Below are 23628 nucleotides of genomic sequence, written 5' to 3'. Positions count from 1 at the left end.
TTCTTCCTCCCTCCCTCCCTCCCTCCCTCCCCCCCCAGAAGGGACTCCCCTCCATGCGCCCGGAGTCCTCCACTCCCAAGCGGCGGAGAGCCCAGCCTCCTGCTCCTCTCCCGCCAGGGCAGAGCCAGCTGGATGGCCGCCTGTCACCAGAAAGTTTACAGCACCTGCAGTGTGACGTGGGAGCCTCGCCCACCTCACGGGGCTGCCCCTGTTCTGGGGAGGAGGGGCCTTGGGCATGCAGCATATAAGAGGCTCCTGAAACCCCCGGAGCTGATCTCTTCTCAAGGAACCCCTGGAGCTGATCTCTTCCTGAGGAACCGCTGAAGAAGGCACCATGACCGGTAAGTGCCAGCAGCCAGCAAGCAGCAGAAGTGCCCCGGAGGCCCTGGCGCCAAGGACCACACGGAATCGTTGGGCCTCCCTGGCCTTGTCTCCACTGGGATGGCCCTCTCCCTACTGGGCCCGCAGTGAAGGGGAAGGGGCCATGTCACTGCCCTGTTCCTTTCAGGGCTGACCGTGTGCCGCCGGGGTCTGGGGCTTGCGTGAGTCAACCCCTGGGTGGTCTGCAGGATAGATGATGCCTGGCAGCAGAGCTGGCGTCGGGGCAGCCCAGGGCACACGGCTGGGAAACATGGACAGGTTCCCTCACTTGGCAGCAGGGACTGATTGGCATCAGGAGGCCGGAGTTCCACTGGGCAGCCTTGGGCATCCAGACCCACCGCTGGGGCCTCCCGACAGCCCCATTGCATGAATCTGCCTCTCAGAGGTGCCCCACCAAGGCAGCGGCTGGAGCCTCCTCTGTCTGAGGGGACGTCCTCGTGGCCGTGGTGGAGAGGAGTCTGTAGGCGGCATGATCTGTCAGCAACTGCAGACAGCCCCTCCCTGAAGGCGATGCTTCCCCTGCAGCAACCTCTTCTGCTCTGACCCAGGGCTGCCCTTTTCCTGGGCTCTGCTATATGAGCAGACAGGCAGCAGAGGCTGGTGGCTGCAGGGAAGGAAGCCCCATGATAAGGAGAGGCTGGAGCCGTCACCCAGCACACAAGTTGGTGCTTGCTGGACACGGCCAGCTTTGGGGCCAATCCTGCTTTTGCTGCCGCCGAGCCCAACTCGAACCTAACTCCAGGGCAGGGTCCAGGGCAGGAAGCCTTCCTCCTGTGGTTGTCCCTGGAGCTCCACCAACAACTCCAGAAGGCTTGGCGGGAAATGCCTGGCTAGTTTGGCTCCCGACACAGAAGGAACAATGCACCTGCACCTGAACCAAGCTTCTTAGGAGGTGAATCCGAGGAACTAGTGAAGATAGTGGTAGACAAGGAAGACGTTCTGACAGCCACTGATAAACTAAATGCTACCAAATCCCCTGGCCCAGATTGCATTCACCCAAGAGTTCTTAAAGAGCTCAAGCATGAAATTGCTGATCTTCTCACTTTAATATGCAACTTATCCCTGAAATCAGGCTCTATCCCTGAAGACTGGAAGATGGCCAATGTCACACCAATCTTTAAGAAAGGATCTAGGGGAGACCCAGGAAATTACAGGCCAGTCAGTTTGACATCTGTTCCTGGTAAATTAGTAGAATCTCTCATTAAAGATAAAATTATTAAACATGTAGAAAAGCAAGACCTGCTGAGGAAGAGTCAGCATGGCTTTTGCAGAGGCAAGTCCTGTCTTACAAACATACTAGAGTTCTTTGAGGGTGTAATCAGGCATGTGGATAAGGGGGAACCAGTGGACATTGTCTACTTGGATTTCCAAAAGGCTTTTGACAAAGTTCCCCCCAAAGACTATTGAGAAAACTCAGCAATGAAAGAATAAGAGGGGAAGTCCTCCTCTGGATTAAAAACTGGTTGAGGAACAGGAAGCAAAGGGTGGGTGAAAATGGGAAGTTCTCACATGGAGAGATGTAGGGAGTAGTGTCCCCCAACGATCCGTTTTGGGACCAGTGCTCTTTAACCTATTCATAAATGACCTGGAAGTAGGGGTGGGTAGCGTGGTGGCCAAGTTTGCGGATGATACCAAATTATGTAGGGTGGTGAGAACCGCAAAGGATTGCAAAGAGGTCCAAGCGGACCTTGATAAATTAGGTGAGCGGGCTAAGAAATGGCAAATGCAGTTCAATGTGGCAAAATGTAAAGTGATGCACATAGGGGCAAAAAATCCAAACTTCACATACAAGGGTCAGTGCTATCAGTCACAGACCAGGAAAGGGATTTGGGCGTCTTAGTTGATAGTTCCATGGGAATGTCAACTCAATGCATGGCAGCTGTGAAAAAGGCAAACTCTATGCTGGGGGTAATTAGGAAAGGAATTGATAATAAAACTGCAAAGATTGTCATGCCCTTATATAAAGCAGTGGTGCGACAGCACTTGGAGTACTGTGTTCAGTTCTGGTCGCCACATCTCAAAAAGGATATTGAAGAGATAGAAAAAGTGCATTTTGCTCGTTTGCAACAAATGTTGATTCCTTATATGGTGGTGAGCTGCTCGGGGGACTTCTGCGAAGTGGAACAAGGGCCGTTAATAAGCAGGCCGCCCCACAGCCCCCCCCCTTGGTGCCCCCTGCCACAACACACAGCCACTGGGGGAGGGGGGAGGCAGCACCAGGCTGAGTAGAGCCATTTCGGGGTTCTCTGGTTGGGCCGGCAGCCGGCAGAATGACCTGCACGGGCCCCTTGCTCAGTGGTCTCGTCCGGGCCCCCAAACAACTCGCTCTTTCTCTGTGGGGTGAAGGTGCAGTGACATTTCCGATCCAGAAGAACCCCCACCCCCTGTACCAGCAAATGGAATTCAGGGGGTTAACCGGAGGTTCGAGCCCGGCAGTCACCAGACCTTGCAGGGAAGCTGTGATTCTTCCAGACTGCGGAAGGAGCCCCCTCCTGCCCCCCCTCCCCCGGCTGCTCACCTGAAGGTGGCACCTTTTGGTCCAGTCAGGAAAGGGGGGTCCCTCCCTGACCACAATCTGTTGGATTTATCATGAGATTTGTATTGCTCCCCTCCCTGTGTAGGATTTGATGGGGAGGGGGAGGGTCTGGAGGCTGTCCATGCAAGATCTGCCCTCTCAGCTCTTCTCCTCGACTTCTTCCAGCGGTGAATCTCACAGGCATTGACTGGAAATGGAAGGAGAACACCCGGGCCCACCACACCCACCAGTTCAGGACCAAAGAGCTGGTGGTGCGCCGGGGGGAACCCTGGACTCTCACTCTGACCTTCCGTAAGACGAAGCCATCGGACAGCCTCACCTTCATCGTGGAAACAGGTACCCTCCCCGGTCTCTCTTCTGTGCCACCCTCTGTAGGCCACCACCCCCCATCGTACACCCCCCTAAGTGGCAGGCGAGAGTCACCCGCCAGTCCAGGCACTGGAGGCCTCTCGGCTGGGCAGGGTGTGGGTTTCCTCACGGTGTGGCTGTCTCCTGTGTCCTCAGGGGCAACCCCTGTTCTCCAGGCCCAGACGCGGGTGGCCTTTACCACGACCCAGGCTCTTCAGTATGGAACTTGGTGTGCGGTCCAGACCTCCTCTGATGCCAACTCGGTGACAGTCTCCATTTCGAGCCCGGCCAATGCCATAATTGGACGCTATAACCTCAGCGTGAGAGCCGGCTCCGGAAGCAGCGCCCCCGACACCAGCCTGGGCACGCTGGTCTTGCTCTTCAACCCTTGGCTGACAGGTACACAACAAAGGTGGCCCTCAGAAGCCAGAGCAACCCAGAGCATCTTCTGTGGCCTGCTTCAGCTCAGCTCCAGTCCTCCGGCTTCACAGGGACTGGGGTGGGGGGGGGAGATATCTCTCTCTCTCTGTCTGGCTGATTCCACAGGGGGACTTTTCTGCTTTATTGGGGAGTTTCTGTCGCTGTGCTCTTCCCAAGCATGACTCCGAGGACTTTGCCTTTTACTCAGGAGAAAAGGAAACCCCCAATGGGGAGGGGAGTGGTGTGCCGGCTGCAGGCAGAGCCTCTGGCTGAATGGTCTGCCCTCAGTCGCTCCTTTTGGGGGAGGAGGGGTTAGCCCTTCCTTCAGAACGGGGGTGGTGGTGCACTATGTATGTATGTATGTATGTATGTATGTATGTATGTATGTATGTATGTATGTATGTATGTATGTATGTATGTATGTATGTATGTATTTGTTAGGTTTATATACCGCCATCCCCCGGAGGGCTCAGGGCGGCAAACAACAAATAGAATAGAGCACGTATGTCAGACTAAAATCCGTTAAATATCAATTAATATAGGCTCTAATAAAATAAACCCCACCCCATTAAAATGCAGCATTATTAAGATCAGCCTAAAAGATGGCACCTACCAGCAATTCCCTTAAAAACCAGAGGGAAGGGGCGGCAGGATCCACTTGATATTATAAGGAGGGAGGGCCCATCAGCGGCTAGTCTCCCCAAAGGCCCGGCGGAACAGCTCAGTCTTACAGGCCCTGCGGAACTCATTAAGATCCCGCAGGGCCCGGAAAGCTGGCGGAAGAGCGTTCCACCAGGCCGGGGCTCGACGGTGTCCTTCTAGCCGCCACCATGAGAACGCTTCCACCATTTGGGGCTTCCCCAACACAGAGCCTCTAAGTTGGGGCTGGCGGCCGTGTTGCCTTTCAACTCCCCCCCCCCCCCAGCTTCCTTGCAGCGAGGGTGCATTCTTTTTCAGGGGATGATGTGTTCATGCCAAACAGCGCCGAGCGCGAGGAGTACGTCCTCTCGGAGTCTGGCCTGATCTTTATGGGCAGCCCCTATTATATCTCTCGGATTGGATGGAACTTTGGACAGGTAAGTTGAAGGGGAGGAAAGGGCCTCAAGCAAACGAGGGGGAAGAATCCCAGAAAGGAGAGGCACCCACTGAAATGAGCTCTTCGGTTTGAGAACCCCAGAGCCCCCCGACACCCCGGCCTCTGGGTTTCACCGGTGTCCAGAAAGACTCCCTTTCCCCACTTTCTTAATTTTGCCAAATTGTGTGGAAGGAAGGAGCGGACAGAGAATGATTGACTGAGAAATGGGAGGGGAGGGTTCTTCCTGCTGTCTCTTGGAGCAAACTTTGGTCAGATGTCTTGGCCTTCCCCCCCCCCCACCCCCACCCCAGCCTCTGTCCCTCAACCTGTTACGTTTGTAAACATCAAGCAGTCAGCTGGAAAGGAGGTGTGAAGAGCTTTGGCGAATTCTCCGAAAAAGCCCATACTTCCCTGCGAGCAGGGCAGGCTGCCTGGCTAATATCTTCCTCCACAAACAGTTTCAAGCTGGCATTCTGGATATCTGCCTCGCTATGCTGGACCTGAGCAAAAGCTTCCGGAAGGACGCCCACAGAGACCTGACTCGCCGGAATGACCCCAAGCACGTGGGCCGAGTGATGAGTGTCATGGTAAGGAGAGACCGGGAATAGTCCCTGTTTGGACACTTCATGCCTGCAAGCTCGGCCGCCTGCCGCTCCCCATTCTAGCGCTCCCTGTCCCCCTGCTCTGCTGCCAACCCTACAGAGGCAAAGGGCCTCCAGTTAGGGCTGTCCAGTCCAATCCCCATAGGAATCAGATCTCCCCCGGACAGCTTTTCCACAGCCCTTGGACCAGGTGCTGGCTGGCCAGCCATCCACTAGAGCAGGGGTCTGCAACCTGCGGCTCTCCAGATGTTCCTGGACTACAATTCCCATTAGCCCCTGCCAGCATGGACCATGAACATCTGGAGAGCCGCAGGTTGCAGACCCCTGCACTAGAGGAAGTGAATGAAAGTTCAATGGGTGGGGGGGAGGTTCAGGCTGCGAGGACCCCATTTCAGGAAGCCAAAACAAAGACTTTTGTGGCAAGATGAGTGGCAGTGAAGGTCTGTTTTTGGATCCATTGCAAGCAATGCTGAAGTGAGACACCCCCACCCCCACACTTGTGAAAACAAGAATCATAAGATCAGGTGACCTTGGGGATTGATGGGAAGGAATTCCACTCCCAAGAGGACGATGCCGTCCCGAGAGCAGGGCTATTTCCTCACCCAGGGAAGTTGTGCTTTGCTGATGAACTGGGGCTGCACTGGGCAGGTGGGTGGGGCTGTGGAGTACACCCCCGCCCACTGACCGGAGATCTCAGTGGACGAGCAAAGCTGGACATTTCCACCTGCATTCCTTCCAGCTGTGCTTGTGCCTGGGGCTTGACTGAGGGGAAGGTCTGGCCGTGTCACCCTGGCAGAGGGGCACTGAAACTGCCTGCAGAGCTTGGCTGGGCAGGGGCATTGGCCCATCTCCCAGGGCAAGGGGGGAGGGGGTGCATTCTCTCCTCTTTCAGGCTCCTCCAGGGAAATGGCAAGTTCAAGAAAGGAGGAAAATGTGCCCAGGGCGGGAGGGAGGGAATGCCTGGATATTGGCCTTAGAGCAGGGGTCAGCAACCTTTACCACCCAAAGAGCCATTTGGACCCGTTTTCCACAGCCCCGAAGATCTATGGAGCCACCTCTGGTTCAGCCCCTCCACTCACCTTTCCTTCCAGCGCTGGGAGGCGGAGGCACTGGGCAGGGAAACCCCCTCTGCCCGATGGAGCAGGCAGTCACCTGCTCCGTGGGGCAGAGGGGGATGGTGGCTGTGGGGATAGCAGAAGGGGGATGGTGGCTGCTCTGGAGGGACACGCCCATGCTACCCTCTGACCTCCAGGCCACGTGGAGCCGCAGTATAAGGCTGAAAGAGCCGCATGCGGCTCCAGAGCCGCAGGTTGCAGACCCCTGCCTTAGAGGAACTCTGCCCGCTCTTCCCCAGGTCAACAACATCAGTGACTATGACATAGGAGTCCTGCGGGGCAACTGGAGCGGGAACTACCGGGGCGGGGAGAACCCCACCTTCTGGACTGGGAGCGTGGACATCCTCCGGCGGTGGAAGGCTTCTGGCTACAACGTGGTGAAGTATGGGCAGTGCTGGGTCTTTGCAGGAGTTTTGAACACCGGTGAGTCTCCTTCTCCTGGACAGCCGTGTGTGTGTGTGTGTGTGGGGGGGGTTATGCCACTCCTGCAGGGGTGGGTGGGAAGCAGTGGTGGGGCCAAAAGGCTGGGTCGGTCAGAGGCTTGGCTGGGCTGCAGAGCATCCAGGGCCAGGCAAGGGCAGGAGACCCCACCACACCTAGGGGCTGTATCACTCCCAGGCTCCTCTGCAGCGTGCAGCCTCCTTCTGCGTAAGTGCAAAGGCCCCAGGGGCTGCATCCCTGCTGCGTGGCCTTTCCACTGACTTCTTGCTGGCCGGTTTCCTGGCTTTCTGGGGTTCAGCTGGGGGCTGACCATCGGTGAGGAGAGTTCTTCTCCTGGGCTGTGGCATTTCAGTGGCCAGAGGCTGGGAAGAGGTCTTCTGCTGTACCCCCACCCCCAATCCTTCAACCTCCAGGGTGAGGGGGGGATGAGGCAGGCAGGAAGCTGCAGAGGGGGAGGGAGGGGCAGGGCCTTTCCTCCCCCCAAAGGGACTGCTCTTGGGCAGGAGCCAGGCAGGACAGGTGGGGAGAGGGGGAAGTAGCCCTTCACAGAGCAACTCCTTCCTCACCCCACCCCCGTTGCATTGCTAACGGTTGCCCTTGGCCACCAGCAAGGTGTAGTTGTTAGAATACAATCATGGAACCATAGAATTGGATGAGAAGACAGGGGCCATCAAGTCCAATTCCCTGCCATGCAGGAGCGCACAATCAAAGCACCCTCGGCAGATGGCCCCCCAGCCTCTGTTTCAAAGCCTCCAAAGAAGGAGACTCCACCGCACTGCGAGGTGGTGCATTCCACTGCCGAACAGCCCTGACAGTCAGGAAGTTCTTCCTGATGTTTAGGAATCTCCACTCCTGCACTTTGAATCCATCACTTCTTCTCCTCGTCCAGGTTAGGAGTGCAGGACTGATCTAGTGAACCAGATTTGTTTCCCTTCTTATGAAGTCTGCTGGGGGACCTTGGCCCAGTCACAGTTCTCTCAGAACTCTCTCAGCCCCACCTAGCACACAAGGTGCCTATTGTGGGGGGGGGGGCAGGGAAGGAGTTCCTCAGCCCCTCTGAGACCCCTTAAAGAGAGAGATCTTCCTCTGCAGTGGGAGAAATGTGAGCCCACCCTTAGCCTGGGCTTTCAGCTGGTGAGCAAAGCTGGGCTGGCTTCCTGTGCTTTGGGCTGGCTGGCCCAGCTGCCCTTGCAAATTCCCACAGGGCAAACTGCTGACGGAGGAAGCAGGCAGTGTGTTCGTCTCGGCCTGTCCCAGTCGGCTGGGTGCAGTGGCGTAGCGACCACGGGATGGGGGGCGACACCCCAGGCACTCCCTGAGGTGGGGGCGTGGCATTTTGGGGGCGTTCTGGGGCAGGGGGTGCTGCGGCAGGGGGGCAGGGCATGTGTGCTCCCTGGGCGCTGTTTCCCCTCGCTCCCCCCCCCCCCGGCTGGGTGGGTCTCCTCTGACTGGCAGGGCTCTAGGAAGGCCTTTCCCCAGGGCAGCCCCTCTGCTGCTGCAGCCCCGAGCCACGGCCCCTCCCTGCCAGTGCCTGGCTGGGAGGGGCTGCCACAACCTCCACCTTCTGTCCAGGAGGAGGAGAGGCACACCTGCCCAAAGGGCTTTGCACTCCACCACGGGAGGCCCCGCCCCAAGATCCTCTCTCCTTCTCTCTGGTTTAGTCCTCCGGTGCCTGGGAATGCCTGCGCGCGTGATCACAAACTTCAACTCGGCCCATGACACAGACAGAAACCTCACAGTGGATGTCTACTACGATGAGTCTGGAAACCCCCTGGGAAGGGACGACGACAGTGTTTGGTAACGGGCTCTGGCAGCCGAGGGCCTCGGTGCACACAAACAGGGCCCAGCTGCAGGGCCAGAGGGAGGGAGGGAGGGGGAAGGAGGCTCCCCTTTCCCCACCAGGCCCTCCCCCCCCCTACGCCACCCTTGCCAGTTCGGAGGTCTTCTGGCCAGGTAGGCCTCCAGTCACTCCTTCTGGACTCCTTCCCTGCCTTCATGTCACCCCACCACACTCCACTGTCAGCCACGCCACACCACGCAGAGTTGCATGGGTTGCAACTCCCCCCCACCCCCGCTGCCCCATCCCAAGGCTACGGCCTCAGCTGGTTTCCAAGGGGATTTCCAAATGTCTTTGCCTGCATGACCCTCCAGCCCCCAAGGCTGCCTTTCCCCTCTGGATTTGAGTAGTGTTGAGTAGTCCTGCCTTTTCTCCGTCCCCTGTAAGAATTTCACCATCAACTCCACGCAGTGACCCTATCACAGTGGTTCTCAACCTGGAGGTCGGGACCCCTTTGGGGGTCGAATGACCATTTCACAGGGGTCACCTAAGATTCTCTGCATCAGTGTTCTCCATCTGTAAAATGGATAAATGTTAGGGATGGGGGTCACCACAACATGAACTGTATTAAAGGGTCGCAGCATTAGGAAGGTTGAGAACCTCTGCCCTATCATGTCCTTTCTCTTCCTTTGTCTACGGACCTAACCAAAAAAAGCCCTTTTTATTGTTTTTAACATCTCTCACAAGCCTGAGTGCATTCTAAGCTTTAGTTTTACTGACTTTCTCCCTACATGTCTTGGCCATTTGTTTGAATTCCTCTTTAGTAATTCCTCCCTTTTCCCATTTTTTGTACGTGTCCCTTTTACATCTTAGCTCACTTGAGAGTTCTTTAGACATCCATCCTGGTTTCTTTAGACAAATTCCATTTTTTTTCTCCTCATTGGAACTGTTTGAAATGGTTCTTTCAAGATCTCACTTTTAAGACACTCCCATCCATCTTGTACCCCCTTCTCTTTTAGGGTCGATTCCCCAATGTTGATTAATCGAGAGATGCTCCTGTAACCTCAGCTTGTGGGTTCTGTGGGGCAGAACTTGGAACGAGTTTGCAACAACAAATTTTAAAAACAAAATGGTTTACTTTCTTAACATATAACACCAAACATCAACATTTAACATCACACTTCAAGGTCCTGTTCAGGTTGCATTTTCAAGTCCTTAATTTACAGTCTACTGATACTGCCAAGTCCAATTCTTCTTTGCAAGTGGGTTGACTCCTGAAGACTCCAAGGGCTTGGTGAACAAGATTCAACATGATGAAGGTTTCCAGGAGAACTCTCACCCATTACAACCACAAAAAGAACCCTGAAACAATAAACTCCAACATTTACAACATAGCAAAAACAAACAACTACCTTCCCAATAGTTCCCAACAACATTGCAGTTACCTTAACAAGGTGTTAAGGGCTTATAGAAATCAAGGTCCAAGTCTGGTAGCCTTGTCTCCTCCAAACTACATGAGCTCTGCAGCCTTCTCCTGCTTTGGGTCTCCACCCCTTTCTGGGTCAACCCATTCTGGGCATGGGGGTTACACTCACGCGAAATGTCACGGAATATTGACGAACTCCCCACTGTCGGAGTGACTGCCGCGTCTTCTCCCAGGTCCTGTCGCTCATTCTCCCCCTTGTTCCGCGACCTTTCCGGACCTGGTCGCAAGTGGAACTTTTTTCCCTGGTCTCAGAGAGCGCAGTCTGTGCTGCTGCTTCCGAGCGAGTCAGAAAGGTCAAGAAGGGTCTGATCAGAGTTTGACATGTGACCACACACACATGTTAGAAACAGCCTGTGTCTGTGGACGGGGGGGAGGAATGAGCTCCCCAAGCTCAGCCCTCCGTCCGCAGATGGGCTTTTCTGCTCCAGTCAGCTTCTCCTTCCCTAGAAGGCATTCCAGGCTCCCAAGCTGTCTGGACGTCCTCCTGGATCTCTCCACCGCCGGCCTGGGCTTTCACCGTCCTCAGGGATCCGGTGTCCCCCGTGAACTTGGCTGCTTTGCTGCTCTCCCTTAGTTGCCGGCCATTTCAGCCCCAGGCCCGATTCTGATCTGTTTAAAGAGATACTTACCATTTGCCTCGGTGCTGTGAGCAGTGGGCTCCTCCGACTCTTTTTACATGCCCTGCCGTGCTGCCTTCTGCTCATTTCACCAGGGCAGCCCTTCCGCTTTCCACTTTTTAACTCTTTCCGCCTGTTAGGGCTTCCTTGATTTGAGTCTTCCTTCACCCTGCAAGTGTGTTTTAGGCTGGGCTCGTTCTGCCTGGGCTTCAAGGAGTGTGGCTTTAAATAGCTTTTGACCACCATCTAGGGCAGGGGTCTGCAACCTGCGGCTCTCCAGATGTTCATGGACTACAATTCCCTGCCATGGTGGCAGGGGCTGATGGGAATTGTAGTTCCTGAACATCTGGAGAGCCGCAAGTTGCAGACCCCTGATCTAGGGATTTGGCTCTCTTGTGTTTCCGTTCCAGCTTCCTCTTAACTATTTCTATTTTTATGAAGGTCCCTTTCTGAAACTGAATGTTACAGTTTGGAATTTGAAGGGTAGCTTCCCACTGACACGACTGCTGAATTGAATAGCACTGTACTCACTCGGTGACCAGTTGGTGCCGCGGCTTCCACTTCTCTCGCTCCCCCTCTGGCTCTGTGGTCGGTGGTTCCAGTGCACAGTCATTTCTGGTATCTGGGAATCCATTTCTGTTGCATGACCTGAGCACAGGTTTCCCCGCTTCCTCCTCCCTGGCCTCCAAGCCCCAAGGCCCACCTTGCAAGGCCCACCTGCCGGGGAGGGGAGGGGGTCTTTCTGGATCATCCCAAGCTTGGGTCCAGGAGCACCTGAGAGACCCACAAGCATCCCCAGGGTTTAAGCTTCAGGGGGTCACAGCTCTCTGCATCATACAGGTCAGAACCCAGAACCCCCCACCCCACCCCTGTCCCCGTCAGAAAGTGGGAGGGGTGTTGCCAAGAAAGGAGCCGCTGTCAAAGGAAAGGCAGCACCACGAAGGGGGCCCCAGAGGGCAGCCGCCTCAGTCTGCAGGAGAATGGCTCAGGAGCCCCCGTAGAGACCCCAAGATTTCTGGAGGCAGAAGCTCCTGAGACTCAACCCTCCCTTCGTTGGATGCAAGAAAGGCAGGACTTCCTGGATCCCATGTGCCACATGGCAGGGTTGAGACAACTGATGACTTCAAGGAGGCGGGGGGGTGGTGAAGACACAGCAGCTGGAGCCAGAAGGGGGGCAGCTTCCCTCCCCTCCCCTCCTCTGCTGTCGCTGTGCTGCTTCTTTCTGGAGCCCCTCTGGCTTCCCTGGGATCTATTTGCTTTTGGCATTTAAGCTGGCTACGAACCGGAAGGGTCTGTTGGGCTCACCGGCTCCTGTTTGCTTGCAGGAACTACCACGCGTGGAATGAAAGCTGGTTTGTTCGGTCTGACCTGGGCTCTGCATACAGTGGATGGCAAATTCTGGATGCAACGCCACAGGAGAGAAGTGCAGGTAAGGGAGTACTGTTTGAGAGTCACGCAGGCCAGCTTCTTACGTGGGTCCCCCGTGGCAGAAATGCCCTCTGCTGTCTCCTGGGCATTCCCAGAGTTTGCCAATTCATTCGCCCTTTCCTTTGCATACTGGCTACACCGGTGGTTCTCAACCTTCCTAATGCCGTGACCCTTTAATACAGTTCCTCATGTTGTGGTGACCTCCATATATGTACAGGGTATATGTGATGGGGTTGGCGCGATGATGTCATCATGCCGGATACTCGTATGTGGGCGTATCTGCATGTGGGCGAACCCGCCTGGAGACGGATAGAGGAGCGGTGTCTTGGTTCCTCAGACCATCGGAAAGATGTGTTTTCCGATGGTCTCAGGTGACCCCTGTGAAAAGGTTGTTCGACCCCCAAAGAGGTCGCGACCCACAGGTTGAGAACTGCTGGGCTACACAAAGAACGCAGCACTGTCTGCCCAAAGGTGGGATCGGGACCAGGGCATGGAAGGCACCACGTTTCCCTGCAGCTCTGCCCTTCTCTTCTGACAGCCCAGGGGGGTGGGGTGGGGTGGTTGCTCTTGGGCCTCTGAGTGTTGAGTTCCGACCTCTGCAAGACAGTTGGATCAGCCCAAAGAGGGCCCCGCTGCAGTGTCAGCCAGATGCGTGATTAAGCCCCCCCCCCGTGCTCAGGAGAGACATGGAGGCCAAAGTCTGCCTGTTGCTGTCTGCCTCTCCAACTGGATCTCATCCTACACAAAGCCAGCTGGGTACTGCAGGTGTAACCCCCATGCTCAGAATGGGTTGACCCAGTAAGGGGTGGAGACTCAAAGCAGCCAGAGGCTGCAGCAGACCTCATGTAGTTGGAGGAGACAAGGCTACCAGACTCGGACCTTGGTTGTATAAGCCCTTAACACCTTGTTAAGGTAACTGCAATATTGTTGGGAACTACTGGGAAGGTAGTTGTTTATTTTTCCTATGTTGTAAATGTTGGAGTTTATTGTTTCAGGGTTTCTTTTTTGTGGTTGTAATGGGTGAGAGTTCTCCTGGAAACCTTCACCATGTTGAATCCTGTTCACCAAGCCCTTGGAGTCTTCAGGAGCCAACCCACTTGCAAGAAGAAATGGACTTGGCATTACAAGACTGTAACTAGAAGGACTTGAAAATGCAAACCTGAACAGGACCTTGAAGTGTGATGTTAAATGTTGATGTTATATGTTAAGAAAGTAAACCCATTTTGTTTTTAAAGATTGTTGTTGCAAACTCATTCCAGGTTCTGCCCCACAGAACCCACAGCTAGAGGTTACAAATTGGCGCCCACTGGACAGCGTGAGACGGAGCCGTGCTTCCTTTTGCTCAACGCCCTCAATTCAGCCCCCCCTCCCCTCCGTACACACTCTGGGTGCCCCCCCTGTCCTTCTGCCCTCTCACCCTCTTCTCTGAACCCCGCAGGCCTCTTCCGGTGTGGTCCAGCTTCCCTCGTAGCCATCAAAGAGGGAGACGTGGACTTGAAGTACGACTGCCCCTTTGTCTTTGCGGAGGTCAACGCGGACTGCGTCAGTTGGACGCACAACATGTTCACAGGAGGGAAAAAGAGACTCTACACCGAGACCAAGTCAGTCGGCCAGTTCACCAGCACCAAGGCCGTGGGCCGCTATGCCCGGGTGGACGTCACCGACAATTACAAATACCCAGAAGGTAAAGGGAGGGGGGTGGAAATGCCTCCTGACTCTCTGCTCAGGCTGGCTGCTTGACGTTTGGCCCCTCCAGGGACACAGGTCTGGTGAGTCGCCTCATCCCTCCCAAAGAGGGTCTGTAGCCAAGTTCGTCCTGCAGGTGGAAGCACAGTTGGCACGACGTCAAGGTGGGCAGCTCAAAAACGCCTCCGAACACTCGTTCCTTTCCATAAAATCCTAGAATTCAAAAGCTTCCACTTAAATACCTCCCAAGATGGAGAGTCTGCCTTTATCGTTATGAAGTCTTTCCTACTATCATGCAAATATATCCCCGCCCTTAATGTACAATGTACATACGTTATTTATGGGTGCTGCTCTCCTTCATTGCCAACTGAACCTGTCCTCCTCTAAATGACAGCCCTTCAGGAGAGTAATCATATCCCCACGCCAACCTCCTCTCCTCCCCACCCCCCCGCGCTGAACATTGCCCTGGTATCTGCCCTGGAGGGAGCCAAACAGGAGCTCTGCACCCCTTTGTGCCCCCCCCGCAGTGGTCAAACCAAGCCCTGGCAAAGAGTAGTCCACAGGAGCTCCGCCCACCTCTCTTGCTGACGGTGAGGCTACCAACATGGCCCAGAGGCTCAGGGCTGGAGGGTCCGTGGTATTCACCTTATCATCAGCCCTGTGGAGGTGGATGAGTCTCAGCCAAGACAGAAGCGTCCCACCTCACTCATGTGCAAGCCTTCCCCCCCCCCCGCTCCCTCCCTCCCTCTCTCTCTCTCTCTCTCTCAGGTTCTGCTGAAGAAAGGAAAGTCTTTGAGAAAGCCTGGTCAAAGATGAATAAAAACGCTCCAGCTGCTTATCCGCTTCCTCTAAAGCCCAGCATTTTGGGGAAATTCAAGGTGGAGAACACCCCAGAGGTGGGCAAAGATATCCACGTAGCTTTGATACTCACCAACCCTACTTCTGAGCCCAAGACCGCAGAGGTGTACATGACTGCATGGACCATTGTCTACACGGGGAAGCTAATCCAAAAGATCTGGAAGAACACTCAGTCTGTGACCCTGAACCCCAAAGAAGGTGGGTAGGGAAGAGAGGGGGGGCTGGAGGTATGAAGTGTGGGGGCAGGGAGAGTTGGGCTTCCAGACTGGAGGTGAGCAGGGCGAGAACCAGAGCTAGCAGACCTGCTGCTGCAGACCCCCCTGAACGTCATATAAAAGTGAGCCCCCTGGCCCATTTCCATGCCTGGCTTCAGTCTTCCACGCCCAGTGCTCTCTCTGCTAGTCAATCCCCACCCGCCTCTCCGTTCCCCTCTGTTTTGTGTTGCACCTTCCCCAAACTCCGCCCTCAGGACACACCAGGCAGCCCAGCCCCTCCCCCTCGCCCTTGCCTCATGGACTCCCCTCCCCACCTCCTCCTACATTCATTCAGCACAAGCCACAACCTTCCTGCCCACCCCACCCCCGCCCACACACACACTTTCTTTTCAGCCATTCCTTGGAGGCCTCCCACCTGCCCCCCTCCTCTCTCTTTTGGGTGCGGCGCTCGCTCCTTGCTCCTCTCCACCAGGATGGAGGGGGGGGGGTCAGTGGGTCAGGCGGGGATCTGCCAGGGGATCTGCCAGGGATCTGCCAGGAGAGCTCACTGGGGGACCTTGTCAGCCCTCTCAGCAGAACCGACCTCACTGGGCCGTGATGAGCTCCTGGGGTATAAAAATCCCACTGAAATAAAAAAACTAAAAAATCTCCCTCTTTCTTGCTGCCCCTCAGCGAGCAGAGGGCAGAGTCGGGTGGGAGGGGCTGCCTCTAGCTGCTTTGCTCGGCGCTGCCCTCCCTGGAGAAAGGGCTTTCAGGTGCTTTCAGGTGTGCTTTGGCATCACCCAGGTTCACCTGCGGCTGCTGCCGGATGCACGAATGGCTGCAGTGGAAGAGCACCTGGAAGCCTCCGCGGGTGCCCAGAGTGGAGGTCGAGGCTCTGGTCTCCAGCAAACCGCCCCCATGGGCTGCCCCTCCGTTCTCGGTTGCCGTGTCTCCCAGGATGGTTGTGATCCAAACTTCTTCTTTCAGCCTAACCTTGACTGATGGCACCCAAAGGACCCCACCCATCCTCACCTGCGACGGGATGAGGGAGCCCTAAAGTCCTTCCCTTTGCCAGTGGTCTGTGGGGGAGGGGAGGGAGGGGGCGTCTGCCATGGCCCCCTCCCCCTCTCCAAGTGGCGACTTGCACTCTCCCAGGACGTGCTGCAGGGTCTGTCTCAACGGACCTTCTGGCCTGGAGGTGAGAGATGTTTTTAGGCCAGAAAGCCTTACAATGGAGCTGCGCCTTGACCCACAGGGTGGGAGTTCTGGGTTCTGGCTTGAGCTCTTCTCTGCTGGCACATTTGATGTTTGCACCTGCAGGGACCTTCTTGTGAAGCAGAATGATGATGCGCAGAAGGACTCTGGTGGCTCAGTCATTAGACGCCTTCTTTGAAACCCACTTCACTAGGAGCCGCGTGGCGTAGTGGTTAAGTGCTTGCACTGCCACTCACACGGTCAGGAGTTCGAGCCCCCTGTGGGTCAGATATCCTGGCAGCTGGCTCATGGTCAACTCAGCCAGCCAGCCATTCCTTGGTCGGTAAATGAGTACCTAGCTCATAGCTAGGGGGTAAAGAATAGCCAGGGAAAGCAACAGCAAACTACCCCACAAAAACAGCTTGCCTATGAAATCACTGCTTGCAGTGGTACCCCAGGGTCGGACATGACTGAAGGGGGAAACTTTACTTTTTATATACTTCGCTGTTCAGCAGAAGTGGCCCCAAATCAGCTTACAATCAAATTAAAAGACAATAAAAGCAGGCAACTAAAACACAATACCACTGGAAAGAAAGGATAAAAATCTGACATCGCCTAGAACCGTCTAATTACCAGCAGCCTGAATCCACCTGCTCCAGGCAAAACCCCTCAGCAAAGTCCGCCCCAGGCACAGCCGGACAAACCTTTTCTGACCTTGAAGGCCCCCTCCTCTCTCCCTCCTCTCCCTCCAGAGAAAACTTTCCCTGTGAAGATCACCTATGAGGATTACCAGCAGCACCTGACCACAGACAACATGATCCACATCACAGCCTTGTGCCGCCCACAGGGGGGGGATTGGGACACCCTGGTGGAGCGCAACCTCATGCTGGAAAACCCCAGCCTCACCGTGAAGGTCAGTGGCCCCCCACCGCAATGTCCAGGGCGGGTGTCTTGGGATGAAGTGGTCTGCAGCGGCCGCGTGGCACACACATTTTGCAGGAGGACGGGGCAAAGGCCCTCTTTCTCAAGCCAGGGCCAACAGGCACAGGGGCGGTGGCGGGACCACTCTGGGCAGAAAGTGTGTGTGGGGGTCACCCTGCAGAACTGGCTGGGGGGGATTTTCTGTGCAAGTCTCACCACTGCAAGTGAAGCCAGTGGTGCAAAGTGAGGTTTCTGGGAAGGCCACAGCAAGGTGAGGATGGCCAGCTGCCTCCAGGCCAATTTTTCCCTTCTCTCTCTCTGCCCCCCGCCCCCCCCCCCACTTGCCTGAAAGAGGCTCCAAAGCCCTTGGCTCTTGTGCCTCACCCCCAGTGGCGCAACTAGGCAAACTGGAGCCCTGGGCAAAACCTGAGTTTGATGCCCCCAGGTGCGTGCCTGGTGCAATGCAAACACCCCCCCCCCCCGGTCCCCTTGTAGCTATGCCCAGTGGCATATCTAGGCAAACTGGAGTTTGGCGCCCCCCCCCAATGGGTGGCCACCTTCCCCCACCATCACTTATTGACCAGAGGCAATGATTTTTTTTTACCAGGTGGATTTCAAAGTCACCATCACATTATAGAACATTGCCCCAACTCACAAATCTAGACACAGCAATAAGCCATTGCCACACAGCAGCAATAATTTTTTTGAAGAACGCATTTTTCCAAAATGCTTTCAAAATGTTTATTACTGCTATGAAAACATTTTATGTGGTGTTGTATCAGTCCCCCCACAATTTATGGGGGAAACAGCATCATTTTTTCAATATTATTTAAACTGGGAACCCCCAGATTCTCCCCTTAAGGTGGATTTTAAAAGAGAATCTGGAAACCCTTAGGTTTAAACAGAGTGATGCTGGGAATCCAACCCCCCAAATAGCATCATTTTTCTAATGATTGTTGAACTAGGGAGCCCAGTTACTCCCTTTTAAATCCCACCTTAAAGGGAGGAGAATCTGGGGTTCCTAATTTAAGCACAACATTGAAAGTGATGCCTAGCCACGAAAATTGATTCTCCCCCACCCTGAAAGCAACATCACTTTCAATGTTTAAACTGGGGTGTGGGACCTCAGATTCTCCCTCCTGTAAATCCCACCATGCTGAAGAGGGAGACTTGTTGAAGGAGGAGAATCTGGGGGGAAATTTGGGGGTGCCCTGCCTGTCGGGTGCCTACTATATTCAGTAAGAGCTAGCAGCACCAAACTTTCAGGGTATCTTTCGGAGACTCTCCTAATGATAACACCCAGGTTTGGTGAAGTTTGGTTCAGGGGGTTCAAAGTTATGGAGCCTCAAAGGTGTAGCCCCCATCTCCTATTAGCTCCCATTGGAAACAATGGGGGATGGGGCAATCCCTTTGGGAGTCTATAACTTTGGACTCCCTGAACCAAACCTCACCAAACTTGGGTGATAGCATCAGGAGAGTCTCCCAAAACATCCCTGAAATTTTGGTGCTGCTAGCCTAAAAACTGCACCCCCCTGCAGGCCAAAAACGGAAAACCCACTAAAATACCAAAAAAAACCCACAAACAAATCCTGCATTTTTGGCGCCCGCCACAAGGGGGCGCCCTGAGCAACTGCCCACTTTGCCCAAAGGGCATTACGCCCCTGCTCACCCCACCCCCACAGTCTCTGAGAGCAGAAGAATCAACCCCCAGCAGTGGGGCTTTGGAGGCCCTCTTGGTCCCTAGAGGGTGCATGGAGGGGCCTGGGCCTGCCTCAGTTCTGCTCGCTGGACCCCCTGTGTGGCCTTGCACCGTTTCTCCCCCTGGCCTGGAGCTAAGACAGCCTGGAGGGAGGCGGAGGGATGCTGAGAGCCGGCCTCTTTTTGCCTCGGGGCAGGTGCTGGGGCAGGCGAAAGTGAACGAGGCGGTGCAGGTGGAGGTGCTGTTCACGAACCCTCTCGCTGAGTCGATCAAGGACTGCGTGCTGCACGTGGAGGGCAGCGACCTGCTGGTGGAGAAGCTGAAGCTGGAGTGAGTATCAGGGCGTCTGGTTGCCAACTCTGGGGTGGGAAATTCCTGGAGATGTTAGGGGTGCAGCCTGTGGAGGGCGGGCCTTGGAGAGACTATGGGCCTCAGCAGGGGACAGTGCTTCAGAGCCCACCCTCCACACTGGCCAGATCCTCCTCCAGCAAAACTGATCTCCGTGATCTGGGGATGTTCCGTGCTGCCGGGAGAGCTCCAGGTAGCACCTGGAATCTGGCAAGCCTGGCAAGCGTGGGAGGGGGGCCCTTCTTCCAGGGCCACAGAGGGAGGGAGAGGGCTTCTTGCTTCTTGCTTCTTTGGCATCTTCCCGAGGGCCAGACTGCCCTTCCCCGGCAGACAGAGCAAGTCTCAACCCCAACATCCGTTGCAGTCATGCCACACACCTGCAAGGCAGGCTGGGCTTCCCCTCCTGGTGCAAAGCCTTGCCATCAAGGTTAAACGTGCAAAGAGGAGAGGAAAGGTGGATTCTTGACCTCCCACCAGTTCCAGCCAGGCGGGCCTTCTGCCGTCAACACCCTGTGCTGAAGCCTGCAGGGAAATGTGTGTGTTTGAATGCACCCTGGTGGGTGCTCTTCCTCCGGGCAGGCCCTCAGCCAGTGGGTGCCCAGAATGATTGGCACAGCTCTGTGAGTGGGCGATGGGGCAGGGCAGGGGGCTCAGAACCATTGTGGGGAAACCGCAGTGGGTCTTGCTGGTATCAAATCAGGGAATCAGCAGGGGCAACCTCCAGAGTCCATCTAGTCCAGCACTCTGCTACTTGCAGTGGCCCACCAAGTGCCTTTGGGAGCTCACATGCAGGTTGTGCACCTGGTCTGCTAAGGGATTTGCAATCTCAGATCAATCTCAGTCCTGAAGCCCTCCTGTGTTCTCTCTGCCCCCACATCACCCCTGAGCTGTGGCCCCTCCACACAGTGCAAGTGTCAGAGAAGTCACGCCCCAGGGGTCCGGCTGGGCCCAGGCGGCTTCTGCTTTGGTCTCAGGTTGGGGTCTCAGAAGCAGAGAGAGAGCTCCCCTGGACAGCTTGGGTTATGGCAATCCCATGGTGGCTGCTCAGATGGGGCAGGGGCGGCGGGGGGTGGGGGGTGGGGGGCTAGGCCCCACAGTGAGTGGTGCTCCCCCTCAGCCAGATCTCGCCTGACCTTCTACCTTGGCTCTTCCACAGCGGCCGCCCACTAGAGGCCAAGCAGCAGGGAGCCATCCAGTTTGCGCTGACCCCCAGCAAGGCTGGCACCAAGCAGCTGCTCGCCAATTTCTCCTGCGACAAATTTCAGCACGTCAAAGCCTTTGAGATACTGGACGTGGCGCATTGAACCTGAAGTCCACGGTGGCCTGGCAGACTGGAAGGAGGCCGCTGCTGTTACCCACTGCCAGGGGTAACTAGAAAGTGATTTCAGAGTGATTTCAGTTTGGCAGCAATGAGCAAATTCAGAGGCAGGCTAACCTTTTAGAAACAGAAGGGTTCTTTAATATTGTGCCAGTTTCAAGCTCTTTCCAGACCAGACTGCTGTTTCTCTTAAGCAGAGTGAAACGCAATGCCCTTTTATACAAAGGCTCTTTTTGCCCAATCAGAGGGGAAAGGGGCAGTCCCCATCCCCATAGTACAAACAAGGAAGGGGGCAGTCCCCTGCCACATAATACAGAAACAATTTAAAACAAAGGGAAGGAAGACAGTCTTTTGCTTTTGCTGATGGGATTAAGTCCCAAAAGAAAAGGCTGCACCTTCTCGCCTGAGGCTTGCGCCTTGAGATTCTGTCAAAGGAAGATTCAAATAATCCAATGAATCTTGAGATCCTAGAAGTGGAAAATTTAATTGTCCAATGGGTCTCTTCAGCGAAAGTTCAAATAATCCAATGGGAAATAGGGCGACGTCTTCCAAACGACCAAGGCACACCTTAATCCCATCACTTGTAAGTCCAAAAGGAGGTTGAGGTTGAGGTTGATGAATTTATCTGATTGTAAGAGGGAGTTGTCTTACTTTGCATTTTACTTCCTTTTGACCTTAATATTAGCTAAAATGAAACTACTAAAATCCTAAGAACCTTATTCTATTAATACAATAAAAGGTAAAAGGGAATAAACATGTCTATTTTGATTCTTTCCCTGTCTACTTAGCAATAAGGGTAATATCAATAAAACAACAAAGAATCTACATCGTATCTAAAGGTGTACATTATATCAATAATTAAAAACAAAAAGAGAATTATTTGGGTAATATCCTTGTTCCTATGTCCACCTCTCTAAGGTTAACACAATTGCATTCCTCCAGGTGAAGGCTTAGAGTGGCGTCAGAGGGTGAGGGAACATAAACACCTAAACACATATTTTATATGTGTGGCCAAACACATATTTTATATGTGTGGAAAATATATATATATATTTTCAGGGCTTAGCCAGGCATATAATTCTGGGAATCCACGGGTAACACTGCTGCCTGTGAGCGATGGTGTCTGAGCAGCAACCCCGAAATACACGTGGTCTTTTTTTGGCCTCCCGGTGGTACTCGGTGTGGAATTCTTTTGACCAATCCCTCTGGCCGCAGAGCTGGCTCAGGCCCGATGGGGCCCTTCGGATGGCTTTCAGGTTTCACTCCTGGCTGCCCATCAGAGGCTTATGTACCTGGCTGGAAGGGAAGGGAGGGGGCCCTCTACCACCTGGGAGGGTCTGTTGGGAGGCTTATCTGTCCACCATGAATGGCATCACCAGAGGTGTATCTATGCAAACTGGAGCCCGGGGACAAAACCTGAATTCCCCCTGCCCTCTGGGTAAGATGGGTGGCCACCCTTCCCTACCACGACCAATGATTTTTTGCACCACTCCCTCTAGAAACACCCCCCACCCCCCAGCAACACCTACATGGCTCTCCCCCCACCAACTCTCTTTCCTAACCCTGTCCCTACACCAACCCTGTCAGGCAGGTTGGCATGCGAAACAACTGCGGCTGGCCTGAGCAACAGCCCCAAGACAGTTCAAGGGGAAATTGCTTCTTTAAGCATGTAAATCTCTGTAAATCACCCCTATCAGAAGATTTACCAAACAAAATCGCAAGCACATATCTCTCACAGATCACCCCACCCCAACCAAAACATACATGGCTCTCTCCCCTATCAACTCTCTTCTTTCCTAATTTTTTGTCCTTACATCAACCCTGTGAGGGTAGGCTGGCCTGAGAAACAGCTCCAAGAAGCCAGTTCAAAGGGAACAAAATTAACTTTTAAAGCATATAAATCTGTCACAAATCACCCCCCCATCAGAAGATTGCAAACAAATGTCAACAATATCTCTCTACAGATCACCCCCCCACCCCCAACAAAACATCCATGGCTCTCTCCCATCAGCTCTCTCTTCCTCCCTAATTTTGTCCTTATCAACTCCTGTAGGGTAGGCTGGCCCACGAGAAACAGCTCAAAGCCAGTTCAAGGAAGTGCTTTTAAGCATGCTCGTCTGTCTAAATCACCCCATCCAGAAGATTTACTCAAACAAATGTCAACAATATCTCTCACAGATCACCCCCACCCCAACCAAAACGTACATGGCTCTCTCCCCATCAACTCTCTTTCCTAATTTTTGTCCTTACATCAACCCTGTAGGGTAGGCTGGCCTGAGAAACAGCTCAGAAGCCAGTTCAAGGGAAATTAACTTTTAAGCATATAAAATCTGTCACAAATCACCCCTATCCAGAAGATTTGCAAACAAATGTCAGCAATATCTCTCACAGATCACCCTCCACCCCAGCCAAAACATACCATGGCTCTCTCCCCATCAACTCTTTCCTGGTACATTTTGTCCTTACATCAACCACCTGTGAGGTATGGGCTGGCCCTGAGAAACAGCTCAAGCCAGTTCAAGGGAAATTAACTTTTAAGCATGTAAATCACAATGTCAGCAAATCACCCCCATCAGAAGATTTTATACCAAACCAAATGCCAGCATCTCATCCTCAGTTCTGTTGCTGCTGGACTCCCAGCTGAACTTACCTTCTCCTGTGCTGCTGTGGAGAAGGCTTGTGGGAGTAATGTGTACGTGAGCTTCAGGAGAATGAGGCACCTTGGGTCAGAGGGAGGGGCGGAGCTCCCAGTCCACTGCTCCTGGGGAGCACAGTGGGATCTCTCCCCCGCCCCTGGACACTACAGGCCACCTGCCGTGCACAAGAGTGGGGTGTGGGCTACAACAAGGCACCCTAGCAAACTGTCCGCTGCCTCAGTACAGGGCTTGCTAAGGCCTGCTGAATCAGCCTGTGTGGAGGGACGTTTTGGCGCCCCCCCACGTGACCACAATGGATGTGCCCGGGGACAAGGGGTACCCCTATTCCCTAGGCAAATACGCCAGTGGGCATCACTCCTTTGGTTAAGCTGTCAGGAGAAGGGGGGGGGGGGTCCATTGCTGTGCCTGATGGCTGGAAGTTCCCGGATTGAATTAAGTGCTGCCTGGCAAAGGGTGTGTGTTTCGCCCCCCCTGGCCCTGAGTGGTCTGGCAACATAACCCTCCAGCGGTAGACCCAGGGAGAG

At 54.5% G+C, this 23628-nt stretch overlaps 1 protein-coding gene across 1 annotated transcript; it reads left to right on the top strand.

Annotated features, from left to right (window-relative positions):
• The first annotated feature begins 334 nt into the window (after nt 1–334).
• On the top strand, nt 335–20591 carry LOC125430041 (protein-glutamine gamma-glutamyltransferase E-like). The gene is made up of 15 exons (XM_048491717.1): nt 335–341; nt 509–542; nt 2728–2958; nt 3060–3253; nt 3422–3664; nt 4643–4761; nt 5219–5347; nt 6717–6900; nt 8580–8715; nt 12124–12227; nt 13665–13910; nt 14681–14968; nt 16914–17074; nt 18978–19111; nt 20286–20591. Exons 1-15 carry the CDS (start codon nt 335–337, stop codon nt 20431–20433), a joined length of 2358 nt encoding a protein of 785 aa, XP_048347674.1. The 3' UTR covers nt 20434–20591.
• The last annotated feature ends 3037 nt before the right edge of the window (nt 20592–23628 follow it).

The sequence above is a fragment of the Sphaerodactylus townsendi genome, linkage group LG03 (genome assembly GCF_021028975.2).
Source record: "Sphaerodactylus townsendi isolate TG3544 linkage group LG03, MPM_Stown_v2.3, whole genome shotgun sequence".
NCBI lineage: Eukaryota > Metazoa > Chordata > Lepidosauria > Squamata > Sphaerodactylidae > Sphaerodactylus > Sphaerodactylus townsendi.
Note: the sequence above shows the minus strand (reverse complement) of the source record. Positions and strands in the feature narration are given on the sequence as shown.